At 42.0% G+C, this 15,496-nt stretch overlaps 1 protein-coding gene across 1 annotated transcript in view; it reads left to right on the forward strand.

Annotated features, from left to right (window-relative positions):
- The window catches only part of LOC125708027 (kelch-like protein 29), a 114,807-nt gene that overhangs the window by 63,253 nt on the left and 36,058 nt on the right, over positions 1-15,496 (forward strand). The window contains 2 exon segments of the mRNA XM_048975497.1: positions 9,591-9,729; positions 14,119-14,315. Coding sequence (XP_048831454.1) covers positions 9,591-9,729; positions 14,119-14,315 — 336 coding nt within the window.

Raw genomic sequence — 15,496 nt, forward strand, 5'->3', positions numbered from 1 at the left:
TCACTTAATAGTTGAATACACTTCATGAGATATTGATTCTTTAAACAAGGTGTGCCAGTGGTTGAGTTTAACACACATCTGGGCCATACTGTACTGGGCAGTGACAGAAAACACTGGGGTGGCTTGATGTTGTGAGATGGTGAACTGACACACAAGATATAAAATCGTTTTACTTCAACTTGCCGTCATCATCATTTAAGCAATTATCTGTGGCAACTGAAGACTTTATTTTTGTCCGGTACAGTGCATATATTGTACATTATTAGTATTAGATTGCAGGTTTTCTTCCAACATGTTGTATTAAGAGAGACTGGTATTTTCCCAGTAATTTTGACCATGTATCGCTGCCAGTTGAAGGATGCCAGATCCTTCACCATGTACTCCGTCCTCTTCAGCGTTGTAGGGGGGAAATGATTCCCTGTGCTATTTTACGATGGGTCATTCTCATGAGAACAGTGACCCACTTTAAAAGAATAATTAGCTTTGGTTATTCGCGTACCTCCGTCAGATATCAGATGTGCCGGGAAACAATTTTTGAAGACTTTTTCCAAATTATCTTTCGCTTCGCTTTTTCGGGCTCCGCGCGTGTGGAGTATGAATGGCCCTGTGTGACAAGCCATGGGTGATATTGTTCCCCTACTGAAAGGCCAAAAATGTCAGCCAGTCTAGCTGTGTGCGATTTTCTGGGTGAAAAGAATGCCAAATTATGAGACAGTTTTCCTAAAGCAGGGAAAAAGAAACTTGCAATAAATAATTTAATGACCACAGTGTAAACCACCATGTCACAGAACAATGGCATAGAACCAGTGTACCAGGGACCTAAAGAACATAGACAGTTCTTTTAAATTTTTTTTTAAAGATTTATTACAATAGCCTAACTATAAACATCATATATCTCATTATATTAGTCAGCTAAGTTAGATATTACATGATAATTCTTCCATGTGCGGTTCTGTGCACGAATGTGTGTGTGTGGTTGCCTTGTTCATTTGTTTTTTCTATTTGCTATTTTCCAGTAGTAAAATGTGATCAGTTCACTCGTACAGATGAGAAAACAATTTCCTGTTTTTCCTTGATGGTAGTGGTTTAGGGGATAAATTGCTGTGAATTAGTTTTTTGACTAAATTGCTATACTAAAAATATTCTAGTCAGCAGAGACATTCCATCCTGCAGTTTTCGGTTAGCAGATTTTGGGCAGGGGCTTCAGCATGTTCCAGTACCTTTCCTCGTCTCCTCTCTGGACCAGCTCTAAAAATGCTAAATAGTGTTGTTTGTACCAGTGGTTAAAGTTTCCCCCAGTTCTCCTCCTCCTATTGGTACAATTTGGGGCTTTAGCACTGAAGACATTTAAGCTCCCTGATGGATTCTGTTGCAGCCTCGCTGCTAAGCTTGTCAAGAACCACCCTTATCTGATTTCTCCAAAAACAGGCAGTGGTCAGTTCAAGCGTTGTCTTTCACGCAGGTTAATCTGAAGCTTCAATTTTCTGTTGATAGTATCCGTGAAAATAGAGTTGAATTCCCCTGCCCAGAACCTATTCTGGAAGGGTTAACAATGCTAAGTAAACAGTTTTATCTTTGTCTCAGTAACTGAGAGTATTGTTATATATTCTCCCATAGTGTGCATTGAGCTAAGTGGTAGGAACCAGCGTTCTGCAATATTCACAACTTGATGAGAACGGACATGTTGCTCTTTATTGCTAGGTTTTGCTACCCTCAGGTATTTCGGATGGTGTTTACAGTTCCGGCCTGGTTTTTAATGCAGAATCCTTGACTGGCCAGATGCAGAACCCAACGTAGCTCTAGGCTACCAATTGTCCCCCACACCCCAAATGCTATTTACATGTTTCATTATGTTACATGTAATGGACCAGACAGTTGAAATGAATCATGGTAGAAGATAAAGTCACACAAGCTGGTGAATGAGGACACAGACCTGGAAATTGAAAAAATTAAGTGTATATATGTGTAGTGCTCATGGAGGTAAAGGTTTGATCCCTCTTTAAAAATGGACATTATTGCATACTTTTGTGTCTGGTTTATTTCAAATGTATCATGGATGACATTTGTCTGATACAAAATACCCAGGAAGCGGCATTAAACGCAACATGAACTTTTTATCTTATTATTGAATTTTGCATGCTTGTGTAATGTAGTTATATGAAAGTGTATGGAGGTGTAGGAAAGCCCCTTGGCTGGCTGAGTCTGGTATGGCAAAGACATCTAGCAGAATCAGTATGGAAGAGAGTGAGTTTGCCCTAGAGTGAGTCTCATCAGAGGCAGAAGGGGGCTTCATTCAGCTGACTGTCTGCTGTTCAAGCCTGATTTGTGCTGCTATTAAGCAGGTTTAGTTTCCCTCAATCAGGTTTTTATTAAGTGTAGCACATATTTGTAAGCAGTCTGTTGCGAAAATGCTTCACAGTTGATCTTCTGGAGGGAATTAAAGAAAATTTAAATTTTCCAATGGCAGGGTGGGGGTGAAAATTACTCTATACGGGGAAAACAGCGTCCGTAAAAAAGAGAGACTACCGTCGACAAATTAGATGTGAAGTCCCTGTGATTATAGCTAATAATAACGTTGGGGTTCGCAATCATGGTTGGACAGTTCAATTTGTGGTGGCACTGATTGGATCGTTACTGACTCACACCTAGGTCTCGCTGTTATCAAAATTCAGGGCAGTATCGATGGTCTAACAGCCCCAGTGCTCACAGTCTCGCACAAGAATCAGGAGAACGAACAAAATAAATAATTAAATACTTTCACTATAAATGCTTTGTGTGATATAGAGATCAGCTCAATATGGAATAACCTCGGTGGAATAGGCTCATTGCCACATAATCAAATTATGTGAGGCAAAGGATATAAAAAAAATTCACAAGGGAGATCTGAGATCGTCAACCTCAATCATGGCACAGCATAACTAATGGCGGTGGGAATCTCACAGTGTTTGAGCTGGATGCTCAGGCATTCAGCAGATTCACTGCGCGGGTCCATCAGCACTGAGGACGCAGTCTGGAAAGCATGGTCGTGCGAGAGCGTGTTGGAATCCCAAAGTGACTGTATGGAAGACTGAATTGGATTTAAATCTGAGAAATTTAATAGTCATCTGTCTACCCATAAGTGCATATCCAGAACAGGGTCAGAGTGAGTCTGCGGCCGGGAAGCACGGGGCTTATGGAAGTGGAGGCATGGGGCACGATGCCCTCAAATATGCCATGTGTGATTTGGAGAAACCCAGGCGCCTGATGGTAGCATGGTGGCTCAGTGGGTAGCCCTGGTGGTTCACGCCTCCTGGGTTGGGCGTTTCAATCTGATTTCTGCTGAATGTGTAGAGTTGGCATGTTCTCTCCATGTTCTGCTGGTCTCCTCTGGCCACCCTGAGTTTCCCCTAGCAATCCAAAACCACGCAGGTAGACTAGTTGGAGTCTCCAGGTTTTCAGTAGTGCACGAATGGCTAGTCATATCTGCAGAGGGCCAGTGTGCGTTCAGGTTTTTGGGGTAGCCTTTAGGCTAGCTATTCAATCCCAGGTGTGAGGACTCTCTTACCCAATCACAGACCTCTAATTAGTAATCTAATTAGGGAGTTGGAGTGAAAACACGCATACACAATGACCCTTCATGGATAAGACTAACCACCCCTGTCGTCATGGCTATGCTCACACTGCCAGCCACATCGTTCAGTTCCGATTTTTTTGCTCAGATCGGATTTGTCTGTCTTGACAGTTCACATTCGTAACTACAAGTAACCTGTATCTGAGTGTAATGTGAACGCGACGGTCCTCAAAAAGTCACGCATGCGCACGTTTTTACACAGGTCAACTGCGACAGCAACAACAGAAAATGTCATATCTGTGGGACGACTCACGGCATAAAAAATGGAGGCTTACGCATGTCTCACACTTTTCTCTGGAGGACGACAAACAGTGAATCAGCTGTACATGAGCAGGTCGAAAAGGAGAAAAAAAGGCCAGGCGTCTAGCTTTTCCTGTTATCGCAGCTCTCCTACATTTTTACCTTCCTGTGCTGCCGGCGCAGGCTGATGATGTCAGCACATGCGTATAAGCAAAAAGCCGCATGAATTCCGATCTGACTGATCACATTCAGGTCGCATGGCCGCGAATCGGATACGTATGAGATTTAGTACCACATATGAAAGTGACACAAATCTGATTTGAAAAGATCAGATTTGCGTGTCCACACAGCCCTGAAAAGATCAGATCATGGAGTCAAATTAAGGTAAAAAAAATCCGATTTGAGTCACTTCAGCATGGCACTGTGAACGTAGCGTTAGTGTGTGTGTGTGTGTGTGTGTGTGTGTGTGTGTGTGTGTGTGTGCGCACATGCTGTAATAAATTGGCATCCCATCCAAGGTGCACCCCAGCCCTATGTTGCCTGGGATAGACCCCATGGGCCCCTCACCAATCACCCTGACCAGGATAAGTGCTTGAACATGGGTGCAAGTCACTTCAGCTCATGTTTTTGCCAGGACCTCGAGTGCTCAGAGAGAGAGCGCCCCCTGCAGAAATAGGGGAGGCCATGCAAACTCCGCGTGTTTACTGCCAAGGCCTGGAATCGAACCCAACACCTTGGAGGTCACAGGGTTAACCACTGAGCCAACACACCACCTAAATATTTTATTATGTTCTCTGTATGACAACATCAGTATAGGCCGGTAGGTGATTGATGTTTTTTTATTTTTAGTTTTTGTACGAATCTTTGCAGGGAAACTCTTTCTCGAAACATTGAGGGTGTTGGACTAATGAAATCCCAACGATGTAACACATGGGACTAGCTTTGCTGCCTCAGGTAGAAAAAGCACTTTTCCCCCCCTGAATTGCCGCATTCTGCAACTAAAATAAAGACTGCTAAAATTTTCTAAAGTGAGCTTCAGAGGTGCAGGTCAATTATGAAGCGGCCATCTTATTGCAGCATCAGCAGTAACCTAGAATCCAGTTAAATTCAGCACAGTCTGGGAATGTGTGGCATTCGAGCAGGTCCTGACGTCTGCGCCTTATCAGAGTTTACCATGAGGAACCTCTTGAGTCATCCGGTCCCTGAAAATAATGCAGAATGAATATGAGCCCCGAGCCAAGTGAAGCGTTTTGGTAGAGTTTGCCAGACGCATGGTTGTGCGTTTGTTAGCTTAGCGATGCTAGATAATCCCATGCATACTAACGCCACCCTTATGCAGTAGCGTATGCAGGGTCCGGCAAAGAGAGCGATGACATCTTGCAGGTGAGCTGAGTGTGTACTCCAGCAAACCGTTAGAACTGACAGATAACTTGCTTGCTGTCGTACTTCCTGTAAATGTACACATAATGCCCCTCCCCCCTTCTGTTGTCTAAGTTGGATATCAGTAATTGAAATAGCGTGAGCAACATTGCCTTATCAGTTTCTACTTGCAATATCTTAATAAAAATCTCTCTTTAAATTTAGCTAGCACTTGAATATAGCTCTGTGTGTGTTTTTATATAAAATATAAAAGATACAGATCTACAGCTTTTGAAATGCATTGCGAGATTGGTTCTCTGTGTTAGTGTCCATAAGTGTGTATAGGGAGCAAATTCAGACGCTCTAAAACTGATGCGTTCTGTAATGTTATACACAACGTAATTCGTAAATGCATGATTGCTATTTTGAGAAAGTTGTATGGTTTTATGAAATAGTGAAATTGGCAACACTTTGATTGTCCAGACCAAGGAATGGAATGTTGGCCTCAAAACAGCAGTTTATTTTACAAAATCTTTTAAGGTTTTTTTTTTTTGGGGGGGGGGGGGTGTGCAGTATGTGTATTTGTAACCGGCCCACCATCAGGAGTGTGTCACACAGCCTCTGGCTCAAGCTAGCCTCATATTTGCTATATTTGGCCTGGGCCTGGCGGTGGTACGACGGCTAATGAACCATGAGCCCAGCGCCTCCGTAGCCCGGCTATGCCCGTGCAGTCCTGCTCCAGTGGGCTTTGATTGGACGTTAACCTCCAAGTCGCTCTGTTCTTCAACACGTGGAGCTTTCAGCCTGACGTATCTCACAGAAAACCATGGCAAGATATACAACTATAAATATAAATCAAAAAAAAAATGCTTTAGTTAGACGCGGTGAATCATGACTGATTTTTATCCCGCTAGATGAAAGAAAGCTATGGCTAAATGGTTGTAGTTTGCGATGTACTTCTCTGATGGGGGTTTGATTTATAACAAAACAGTGTTAAGACTTAGGACTGTGGTCCATCAAATTTTTCTCTTTTTATCTTTTTTTAAAAATATTTTTGTAATTCATGATCTACTGTCAGCACAAAAGGTTTAACATTTTGATGGCGAGAATGTCAAAATGAACCTGATCCATTTACAGTTATGCAGTGCATTATGTTGCATGCAGTTTTGGAAATCTCTCTAACTGCTTTGCGGTTGAGAACAATGTGGGGCTTTATTGGTGAAGGAAGGCCTCTTGATTGTACGCTACAGTGGTTGCCTGCTTCCATACCTTGCAAGGTAATAAACCATAAACTCTCAAGGTTAAAAAATAGTCACAAAATGAAACTCAAAACAAAAAAATATTCTTAAAATAAAGATTACTACAAATGTCAATTAACTATATGCCCCTTAATTCACGATTTTATGCATGACAAATTAGACTGAAATGATTCAACTAAAACTTCATCCCAGACTTGTCCACTGTGTAAATGCTATGTGGCCAATATTACGAATAATACTGCAGTATTAAAACACAAGCACTTTCTACTCAAAACCACATCAAATTATAGTTTAACATCTTAATAAACACAATAGAGCAGATTAACTGAACAGTTGGTTTTAGTTCTGATCTTATGTTGATGTAGGTCGCCATTAACACCGCTTACCTTACAGTGTAATAAAATGTAAAATATAAAACAAAAAATCTGGTCTCCTATGTGACACCAATTTCTGAAATACAGTCCTGGAAGGAGTGAACTGTGAGAATAGCCAGATTCTATGGAGAATGGACGACAATGTGGTACTAACTAGCTGCATATTCAAGCCACTTATACGTGCATACATGCATACAGTACCAGTCAAAAATTTGGACATACCTACCAATAGGAAGGTTTATTTGTACTATTCTCTACATTTTAGAATAAAGCCTATAAAATACCATATATGGGATTATGCACTGACCAAAAAGGTATTGGAAAAAAAAAAAAATAATAATTTGTTGGGGGGCAGCTCTGTGGGTCGGGACTCGGAAGGTTGCCAGTTCAAATCTCGTCTATGCCAGTTCCATGAGGTGGCCTCCTAAGATGCTCCTGGGAGGCCCCACATATGCTGAGCACTCGAGCCACTTTTTCCTTTACAGTCTGGTCAAACTCCTCAAACCCATTTTTGCTGCGTTTAGGTCAACTGGTCAGGTCATGTGACGCAACACTTTCACTCTCTTTTGTAGGCGACTGGCCGTGTCCAAACTTTTAACTGGTACTGTACATGCATGCGTACATACATGGGACAGTGAATGGCTCCATGGGCTAAGCCTCCATGCCTGTGATCAGAAGGTTGCTGGTTCAAACCTCTGCCTCCACAGAATTCTCACATATCTAGTAGCCTTCCACAAGGGCCTTAATCCCCAGCACCAGGGGTGCTGCACTGTGGCCCCCAAAAGGAAAGAGGAGCATTCCTGTGTACCTGTGCAGATGGAAAATAAAGGACCATTTCACATACAGACACACTTTGAGTAAAACTGGAGTAATGGCTATGGTTCTTTAAGAATTCTGTCAGAAATCTGCGCCTGAGTAACTAAGTGCAAAAACATTTTAGATGTTGAACTATGTCAAGTCGTATTTTCGGCCCTTTCTGGAGCAGTGTTCTTTATCTGATTAGGGTTATTGATTCTGATGTCGCACTCATTGTTTTATTTAGCAGTTTAAATATAGCCATTTCATCCAGTTTGACAAAGGAGGCTGTAATCAGATGGAGTCTGCCTGGATTATATAGGCCAGGCCTGGTCATGATTGAGTACCAGTTATTTATACACATTCCCTCATTTGATGCTCGGTGGGTGGACACCAAGTGACAGAGCTGTGGACGTCTGACAGAGTGTAATCATTTTTGTGACTGGGTACAGAGATCATCCCAATATTTCCCCGCTTGTACTTTGTATCATTGTCTCATTGGAGCTTGGGAATTTAACTTTTACATGAAAATGTTCTGATGGGCAGAAAGAAAAATGATTGGTTCAGAGAGAGAGAGAGTGCCAATACCAGATTGTAGAGGAGGCGGGACCAAGACATCTGATTGGCTGGTCCTGCCTCCAGTTGTTTGGACCCACCTCCTTCTACAATCTGATTGGTAATCTCTTTGAACCAATCATGTTTCTTTCTGCCCTCAGAACATGTTTGTGTAAGTAACTCTCACAAGCCCCATTGGAGGTTTTCAAATACGTCACATGCTATTCGGGCCATTTTCAAGAGCCATCTGTTATTCGGTAATCAGCTCAGTCTACCTTTATGCCCTAACATCATGCTTGCCATTTGATCTTTGAAGTTGGGTATAATTTAACTAGGAAACTGCCCTGTGTGTAGCATGGGATAAAAATAAAGCCCAAGGCAGTGTTGAAAATATGGCTGGTTTTCCCTGTTTCAGCTGCCAAAAGTGGAGATTTGTTGCTGAAAAGTCACTGCGCAGCTTTTCCTCTGTGTCTTATAGGTGGTGATCATGCATCATCTCAAGGTTTTCACTTAGCAAGTAAGGCTGAATTTAATGAGGCTGAGCTGGCAGAACGTATGTTTGCATTTGTATATTTAAGTCACTTAAAAACATTTCTTGCACTCTTGGTTGAAATACTATTGCTAAGAAACCATCGAACCTATGGTGACCAAGAAGAAGGGGCATATAGAGGGGTGGGTCCACTGGGGCACTGGCGTCAGCTGAAAGCTGATTGGTCCCCAGAGTGCCCTGCCCCCTGTCACTCAGAGTCAAAACATTTCATTGGTTGGCTGCTCTGTATGAATTATATCTCTTTTATTCCCCCCATAAAAAAAGCTAGAATCACCCCTGCCAAGAATATTTTAATGTGACAGACCTGACTATCGTCGCTGCCCTTGAAGAGTTCTGGCCATTGACTTGTTCTTGCCGATGAGAAACACGCTCTCTCGAGCATTTGCATTTTCAAGGGTAATGATTATATCTGCAGATTTATGCTTGACGTGACATTATTTCCGTTGGTAGACTTAAATGTGTATTGTCTCCACAGAAGTGAAACCTTTTCATGCTACTGTAAATTCCCATTGTTTCTGCCAGGTGAATCTCTTTAAAACATGAAGTCTTTTACCACTAACACATGCGTAACGATTAGACTTTTCCTATCAATTTTGTCGCTCTTTTGACTGCCGGACCTCCCTGTCCCCCATGTTTCACGGTCACAATGAATGCATATATTGACTGCATATGTTTAAGTTTATTTGTGTGCATGTTCGTTTCTTCCCCTCTATTGTATTGAATATTATTTACCAAATGAATGTGTGCAGCCATTTTTTTCTCTTGTGCTTTCTTTGCATTTTCTGCGATTTATCGGAACGAGGTCTCTAAATTGGAACGTGGCCGTTTCTTTCTTTTTCGTTCTACAGAGATGTTGAAGGAGTTGAACCAGCAGCGCAGAGCGAAAGAGTTTACAGACCTGAAAATTGTTGTTGAAGGCAAAGAGTTTGAAGTCCACCAAAATGTTCTAGCTTCCTGCAGCTTGTATTTCAAGGACCTGGTTAAAAGGTTTGCCTTCCTCCAGCTTCTTGATCCGATCTGTTCTTTTCGTAGGGTGAATGTATATCGCTTCCTCTCCCCCCCCCCTCTCTTTGCAGGTGTGCGAAGGCAGATGTTGCTGTCACAGGGCCAGTAGCCATTCCTTCTGTCTGCTCAAATGAATGTATTTCAATGTGGGGGGGGGATAAAAGGTCAATGCTTGTCTTACCCTTTCATCTCCATTGAGTAAATGAACAAATTTCCATTTTAATGGGCAGAAAAACGTTCCATGACTGGGGATTTCTTTAAAAAAAAAAAAAAGTTGGGGAGGGGGATGCCAGAGGATTGCAGAAATGTATGCCATATTAATAATGCATCTCAAATATAATATAGATAAGACAGCATCTAACCATCTCCCTGCCCCTTAAAGGGTATTTAAGTTTTCTGATTGGCCAGAGTTTGTTCTTTACCTTTAATTATAGGTATTCATTTGGCGTATTGTTTTTTTTTTTCCTTCCTGATCACCTTTTAGTTGCTGTGCTTTGCCAGCCAAATAAACGTTGCTGTTCTTTTTATAAACATTTCTAGATGTAGAGAACACACACTGATTGCTTTGACCTTCCACCTCCTGGAAATGTGTGCATGGCCTTTTTTTTTTACAGGGTAGCAAGACACATGTCTTTTGTTATTTGTGCATTACGCTCTGAAAAGCTTGTTTAAGGTATGTGCATGTCACTAGCCGGAGTAACTCGGCATTTACGAAGATGAATACTGAGTCTTATTTTTTTTGGTTCTTACCCCAGTGATGACAGTTCTCTGACCTCCCACAAAGTTATTGTGCCGGGAATCTGAACGGATGCCTGTTGCCTTCTTTTGTTCAGTGAAGGACAGGACACACAATGATTTCAGGATGTGCCTGGGAGTTATTCCTTAATGCCTTTCCACCTTCCTTATTGGGGAGGAGGGGCGTGGGCGTATAACCTTTCGCGTGTCTCTTAATCCAATTGCGGGTTACTGCCCGTTAAATCATATTAGCGGGTACCTGGTGCATTTTGCTCGAAAACCATCTGGAAGGTTTATGATATACCCCCCCCCCCCGCCCCCAAACCTATAAGAAGATCTTACATTTAATAAGCAACTATTATTATCTGAACTATTACGAATTCATGAATTTACTACAAACATCTATTTTAAGAATGTGCTGTAAATGTTCATATATAAATGAGTTTCATTTATAGTTGTACACAAATGTGTCAGCGCATGATATTGTGAAGAGTATATTTAATATAGTTAAAGGACCAAAATACAATAGCATATAAAATTAATGTTCACTATTTATGTATTGGATGGGACTCATCTTCAAATGCGATTCTCATAACGACGGATCTCGCACGCTTCTGGGCTTCTTTGTAAATGCGGAGGCAGTAGGCATTATGAAGGAAGTGCATTTCCTGCGTCGTCGTCGGTGCCCCATCGCATTCGATCTCCTCAAAGCTGTTTACTCTGAAGTTGCCACCTATCGAAGGAATCTTGTTTAGCCCAGATAAACCCATTTCTTGCTGCAGCACTCGCTGGTCTTTGACTGCAGAGGAGTTGGAGACGCTGACCTTGTGGGAATGACTTTTTTTTCCATTTCGTTCTGGGGTCATCATCTGTTTTTTCACTTTATTTTATTTAACTCGTCACTTAGATGTTTAGCATTTAAATGCGGCTGACAGTTTTTAATGCACCGATATCCAACGCATGTTCCCGGAGACGTGCATTTTTTTTGAACAGATGTAAAAAACTTAACCTGGAAGCCTGTCTTTATTTTCAGATTTCAGCATTCCCAATCCCTCTTCATTCACAATTTATTATAATATATTGTTATTATTAATGTTGTTAATATTTTATGAAAAGAGAAACTTTCTGACATTTTAATGACACTGGAAAAGCCAGAGAGAAGCACACTGGGTTTATTCCCAGAAACGCCTGGTGCGAGTTGAGCATGCGTGCAATGCCCCCAGAAAAGCTATTACCTTCCCTTTTAGCATTTAATGCATAGACTCAAAAGATAGATTGGCCTCAGTAATTTCATTTTTCCCCCTCTGGATCGCCAATAAGTATGCTCTGCCACAGGTCCAATATACGGGGGTTTCATTTCTCTGTATAACATTTGCCGCGTAATATAAAACTTTTTGAGCTTTCTGCTGTTGTGTCACTATAGGCTGGCATTTAATTTTGTGGAAAATATCCATTTTAGAACCAAAGGGCTTTTGAAATTATCCGCCATGATGGAATAAAACAGTAAAATGTTACCCCCGTAGCCTTTACAGTGGCATTTTTTCACGGGGGAGGGTGTTCTGCAGACAGCTTTCAAGGAAGATGCAATCCAACTGCTAACTGGATTTATATACAGTATATGCGCAAACACATAGATCTGTACATACACATCTTGGTTCTTCTAAAAAGGTAGTTCACACTTATAGCAGCTAATACGTATACTTTTTAAAATGTCACATTTATTAACATAATTAACTTGAGTAAGGGTGGTATTAAAATGTAAAATCATCCTGGCAGAAGTATGTGTTGGCTTTAGGCCAATTTCTATATTTGTTTATATAATGGCGATGGATCATTCTGAGAAATTACTGAAAATTCTGTTTTTAAGCTGATCCTTTTTTATTGGTGTTGTCTGCATGTTCCTTGGCTCTGTGGTCAGTTATCCGTAATGTCAGATGGAGTAGCGCAAAAACACGCATCAAGCCGTCTTGATAAAGATTTCACCTGGAACCCTTTCTAATTCCGCTACTTGACAATGTGGTAATGATGCTGCCTGCACCTTATTATTTTCCTTCCCTCCCCCCCCCCCCCCCCCCCCCGCCTCCTACGCCAGTTAATCTCGGCTTACGTTTGCTTCTTGATACTGTTACTCAGGCGATTATTATTTACAGTGATAGATCCAGTCTCCGGGGTCTACCCCAGCCTTGTGGCCCTTGGTGCCGCCCCTCCCCCACCCCCACCCCCACAACCCTGGCCAGGATAAGCGCTTGGAAGACGGACGGATAAATCCCAGTTTTTACTTTCCAGGAGTAATACTCTTCACTTTCCAGCCGCTTCGAGATTGCCACCTCCGTGTACGTTTTTTTTTTTTTTTTTTTTCGCCTTTCACTAGTCAACTCTGCATATTGACTAATATTTCAGTTCGTATGCAGGCAATGGTGATATTTTTATTACTGTCATTATTATTTTTTGGCAGCACGGACAGATGCTTTATTTAGGCCTTCTCTTGTTGAAAGCACCCAGGTCCCAGTCATGGAACCCACCAGAAGGATGGCTGCTGGCTACCTGTGGCAGAACTCGTTCTCTTCCCATCATCCTTTGCTTCCTACCCTCCATTCTATTGTCCCCCCCCCCTCCCCCATTGGCATCTCATCTGTCTGCCCTGCCTGTCTCCAGTGCATACATGTGCAAAGCTTCCGGAATGAATTATGTGCAAATGTCGTAGGCTGCAGGTGACACAGCAATGGCCACAGCAGTTTGATTAAATAACAGTAGGAGCAGTCACACAGGGCATGTTTGGTTACTGCCCGTCAGTCCCACAAAATCGTTTCTCGGACATCGATAATTATCCAGTTAATTAACCTGTAAATTTTAAATGGTAGCCATCGCCAGCAAACGTGACCGCAGTCTGACACATAACAATCAGCAAAGTGTAGCTATTCTAAAACTGACTTTTGTCGTCTGTAGGAATTAGTGGAGTTAAATTGGGGGGAGGTGGTGCGTGACAGGGCTGCACCTAGAGTTGTGTATTGCGTTAAAATAGGCAGCCACGTTTTGTGGGGGTGTCACAGGTACTGCTCTTCGGTACCGATATTGGCCCCACGCTGGCACACAAATGGTACTGTCTGCTCTGCTCTCCCCATTTCCATTTTATTTATGTGTTTCGTACATTTATCGTTTGTTGGCCAGCTCAGTAATTTCGTGGTGCAAATATTTCCACACACATACACACAGACACACACACGCACGCTCACACTCAGACTCTAAGCAAGGCAAATGCCAAGCGGCATGTCTTATAAAGGTGAGGCAAATCCGTAACTCAAATGCCAAGTGCAGAGCTGCTGGGTGTGCGCCAATTTATTAATGTACAATATCAGACCGTAATCTGCAGTTTTGTGTGAGTGTGCAGCCATTTCCTCCCAACTCTGTATATCGATTTGAAAGCAAGCCAGCTGGATTTCCATAGCATTTCTTTCAGATGCCCTTTTGTCTATAGTGTACCTAAGAGAAACGTTTGGTTATGTGCAAGTTGTACATCGGTTGTTGCTGCGTTTTTAAAAAACGTCGTTATGTTTTTAAGCTGCCTGAGTGTGTGTCGCCGCAGTGAGAGGCCCAGGTGTCCAGGGGTCTGTTTAACGGTCTCTCCGCTGTCACTAGGTCATCGGGGGAGAGCAGGAAGGAGGAGAAGCTTGAGCTGTCGATGAGCAACATCGGAGCGGACGTCCTGGAACTGCTGCTGGAATTTGTCTATACGGGGTCCCTTATCATCGACTCCGCCAATGCAAAAACCCTGCTGGAGGCAGCCAACAAGTTCCAATTCAATACCTTTTGCAAAGTTTGTGTGTCCTTCTTAGGTGAGTTCCAGCCGACTCTGTGACACCATGACAGATTTCTGTTTGTCTATTTATTTGTCTGTTGCTCTCATCCATTGATACGCTCTCAACCTGAAGGACAGGGAGAAAAACCACAAAGCTGGAAAGTCACTTTGTTACAGTATTTTTTTTTTCTTTATAAACAGTTTTGAGGGACAATGAAATATTTTTCAGACCTACTCTAGGTGATTCATAGAACCTTAATTGCATTAGATGCTACTACTCAAACTAGTACAAATAAAACCAAAACACCGAAATAATTATTTGCTGGCTTCAAACTACAGCACGATAAAAGCGTCCAGAATAAAACAGGGGAAAATGAGAGTGCATAAACCAAAAACAACACCATTGTCTTAGCCATGCAACTGCCTGAGAAACATTTACAACAGCGTGTCACAGAAAGCGCTTTGTAACAGCTCTGCTTGACGTTTGGTTCCCTTCAGTAGTGATGATTTTTAGACTGTGCCTTTTGTCTTTGTCTTTGTCCGCTTCAATGTCTTGTTCTGCTAAATGTGTGCGAAAAATCCAAAAACTCTAGAAAAGTTTGAAATGACAGGAAAAAGTAATTTCAAGGAAAATGATCACAGAAATGCAGACATTCAGATTACTGTTAATGTAATAAGTAAAATAAATGTTTTGCCCAAAAGATGATTCAAATGAATGCTGATATATTGTTTGAATTTTTCTTATCTGTCTTTTTTTTTGTGTTAAGCAGCCATTGAACTGTGACCCATAATGTTACTCTTCTTTGGCGTAACTGGACTAGACTATAAATTATGAAATAGATGCTGAATGTCTGTTTCCCTCAAACCAGTAATGAAAGGTGACATCATATCCACCAGACGTACGGCCACCAGATCCAAAACACAGACACGGATAATCCCCAGCCCCCCCATCTGCAGTCTTAAATTTGTAATCAGTGTGTTCGGCCTTCAGCCCTGTTTTGAAAATCCCAGTTTACGGAGATGATGTCCTGTAACACACATCGGCTACTTCAGTCTCCACTGATGCAAACCAGCTTTGCGCTGTGAAGCAAATCTCTATGTAGCTTCAGGTCAACCGTAGGTCAACCCATTTAAATGTTTACAAATGCCTGCCTGCCTGCATACTCACACATGCATTTTTTTTCCAGTTCTACAAATTGAATGATTAGCTAATTGTAG

This window comes from Brienomyrus brachyistius, chromosome 14 (genome assembly GCF_023856365.1).
Source record: "Brienomyrus brachyistius isolate T26 chromosome 14, BBRACH_0.4, whole genome shotgun sequence".
NCBI lineage: Eukaryota > Metazoa > Chordata > Actinopteri > Osteoglossiformes > Mormyridae > Brienomyrus > Brienomyrus brachyistius.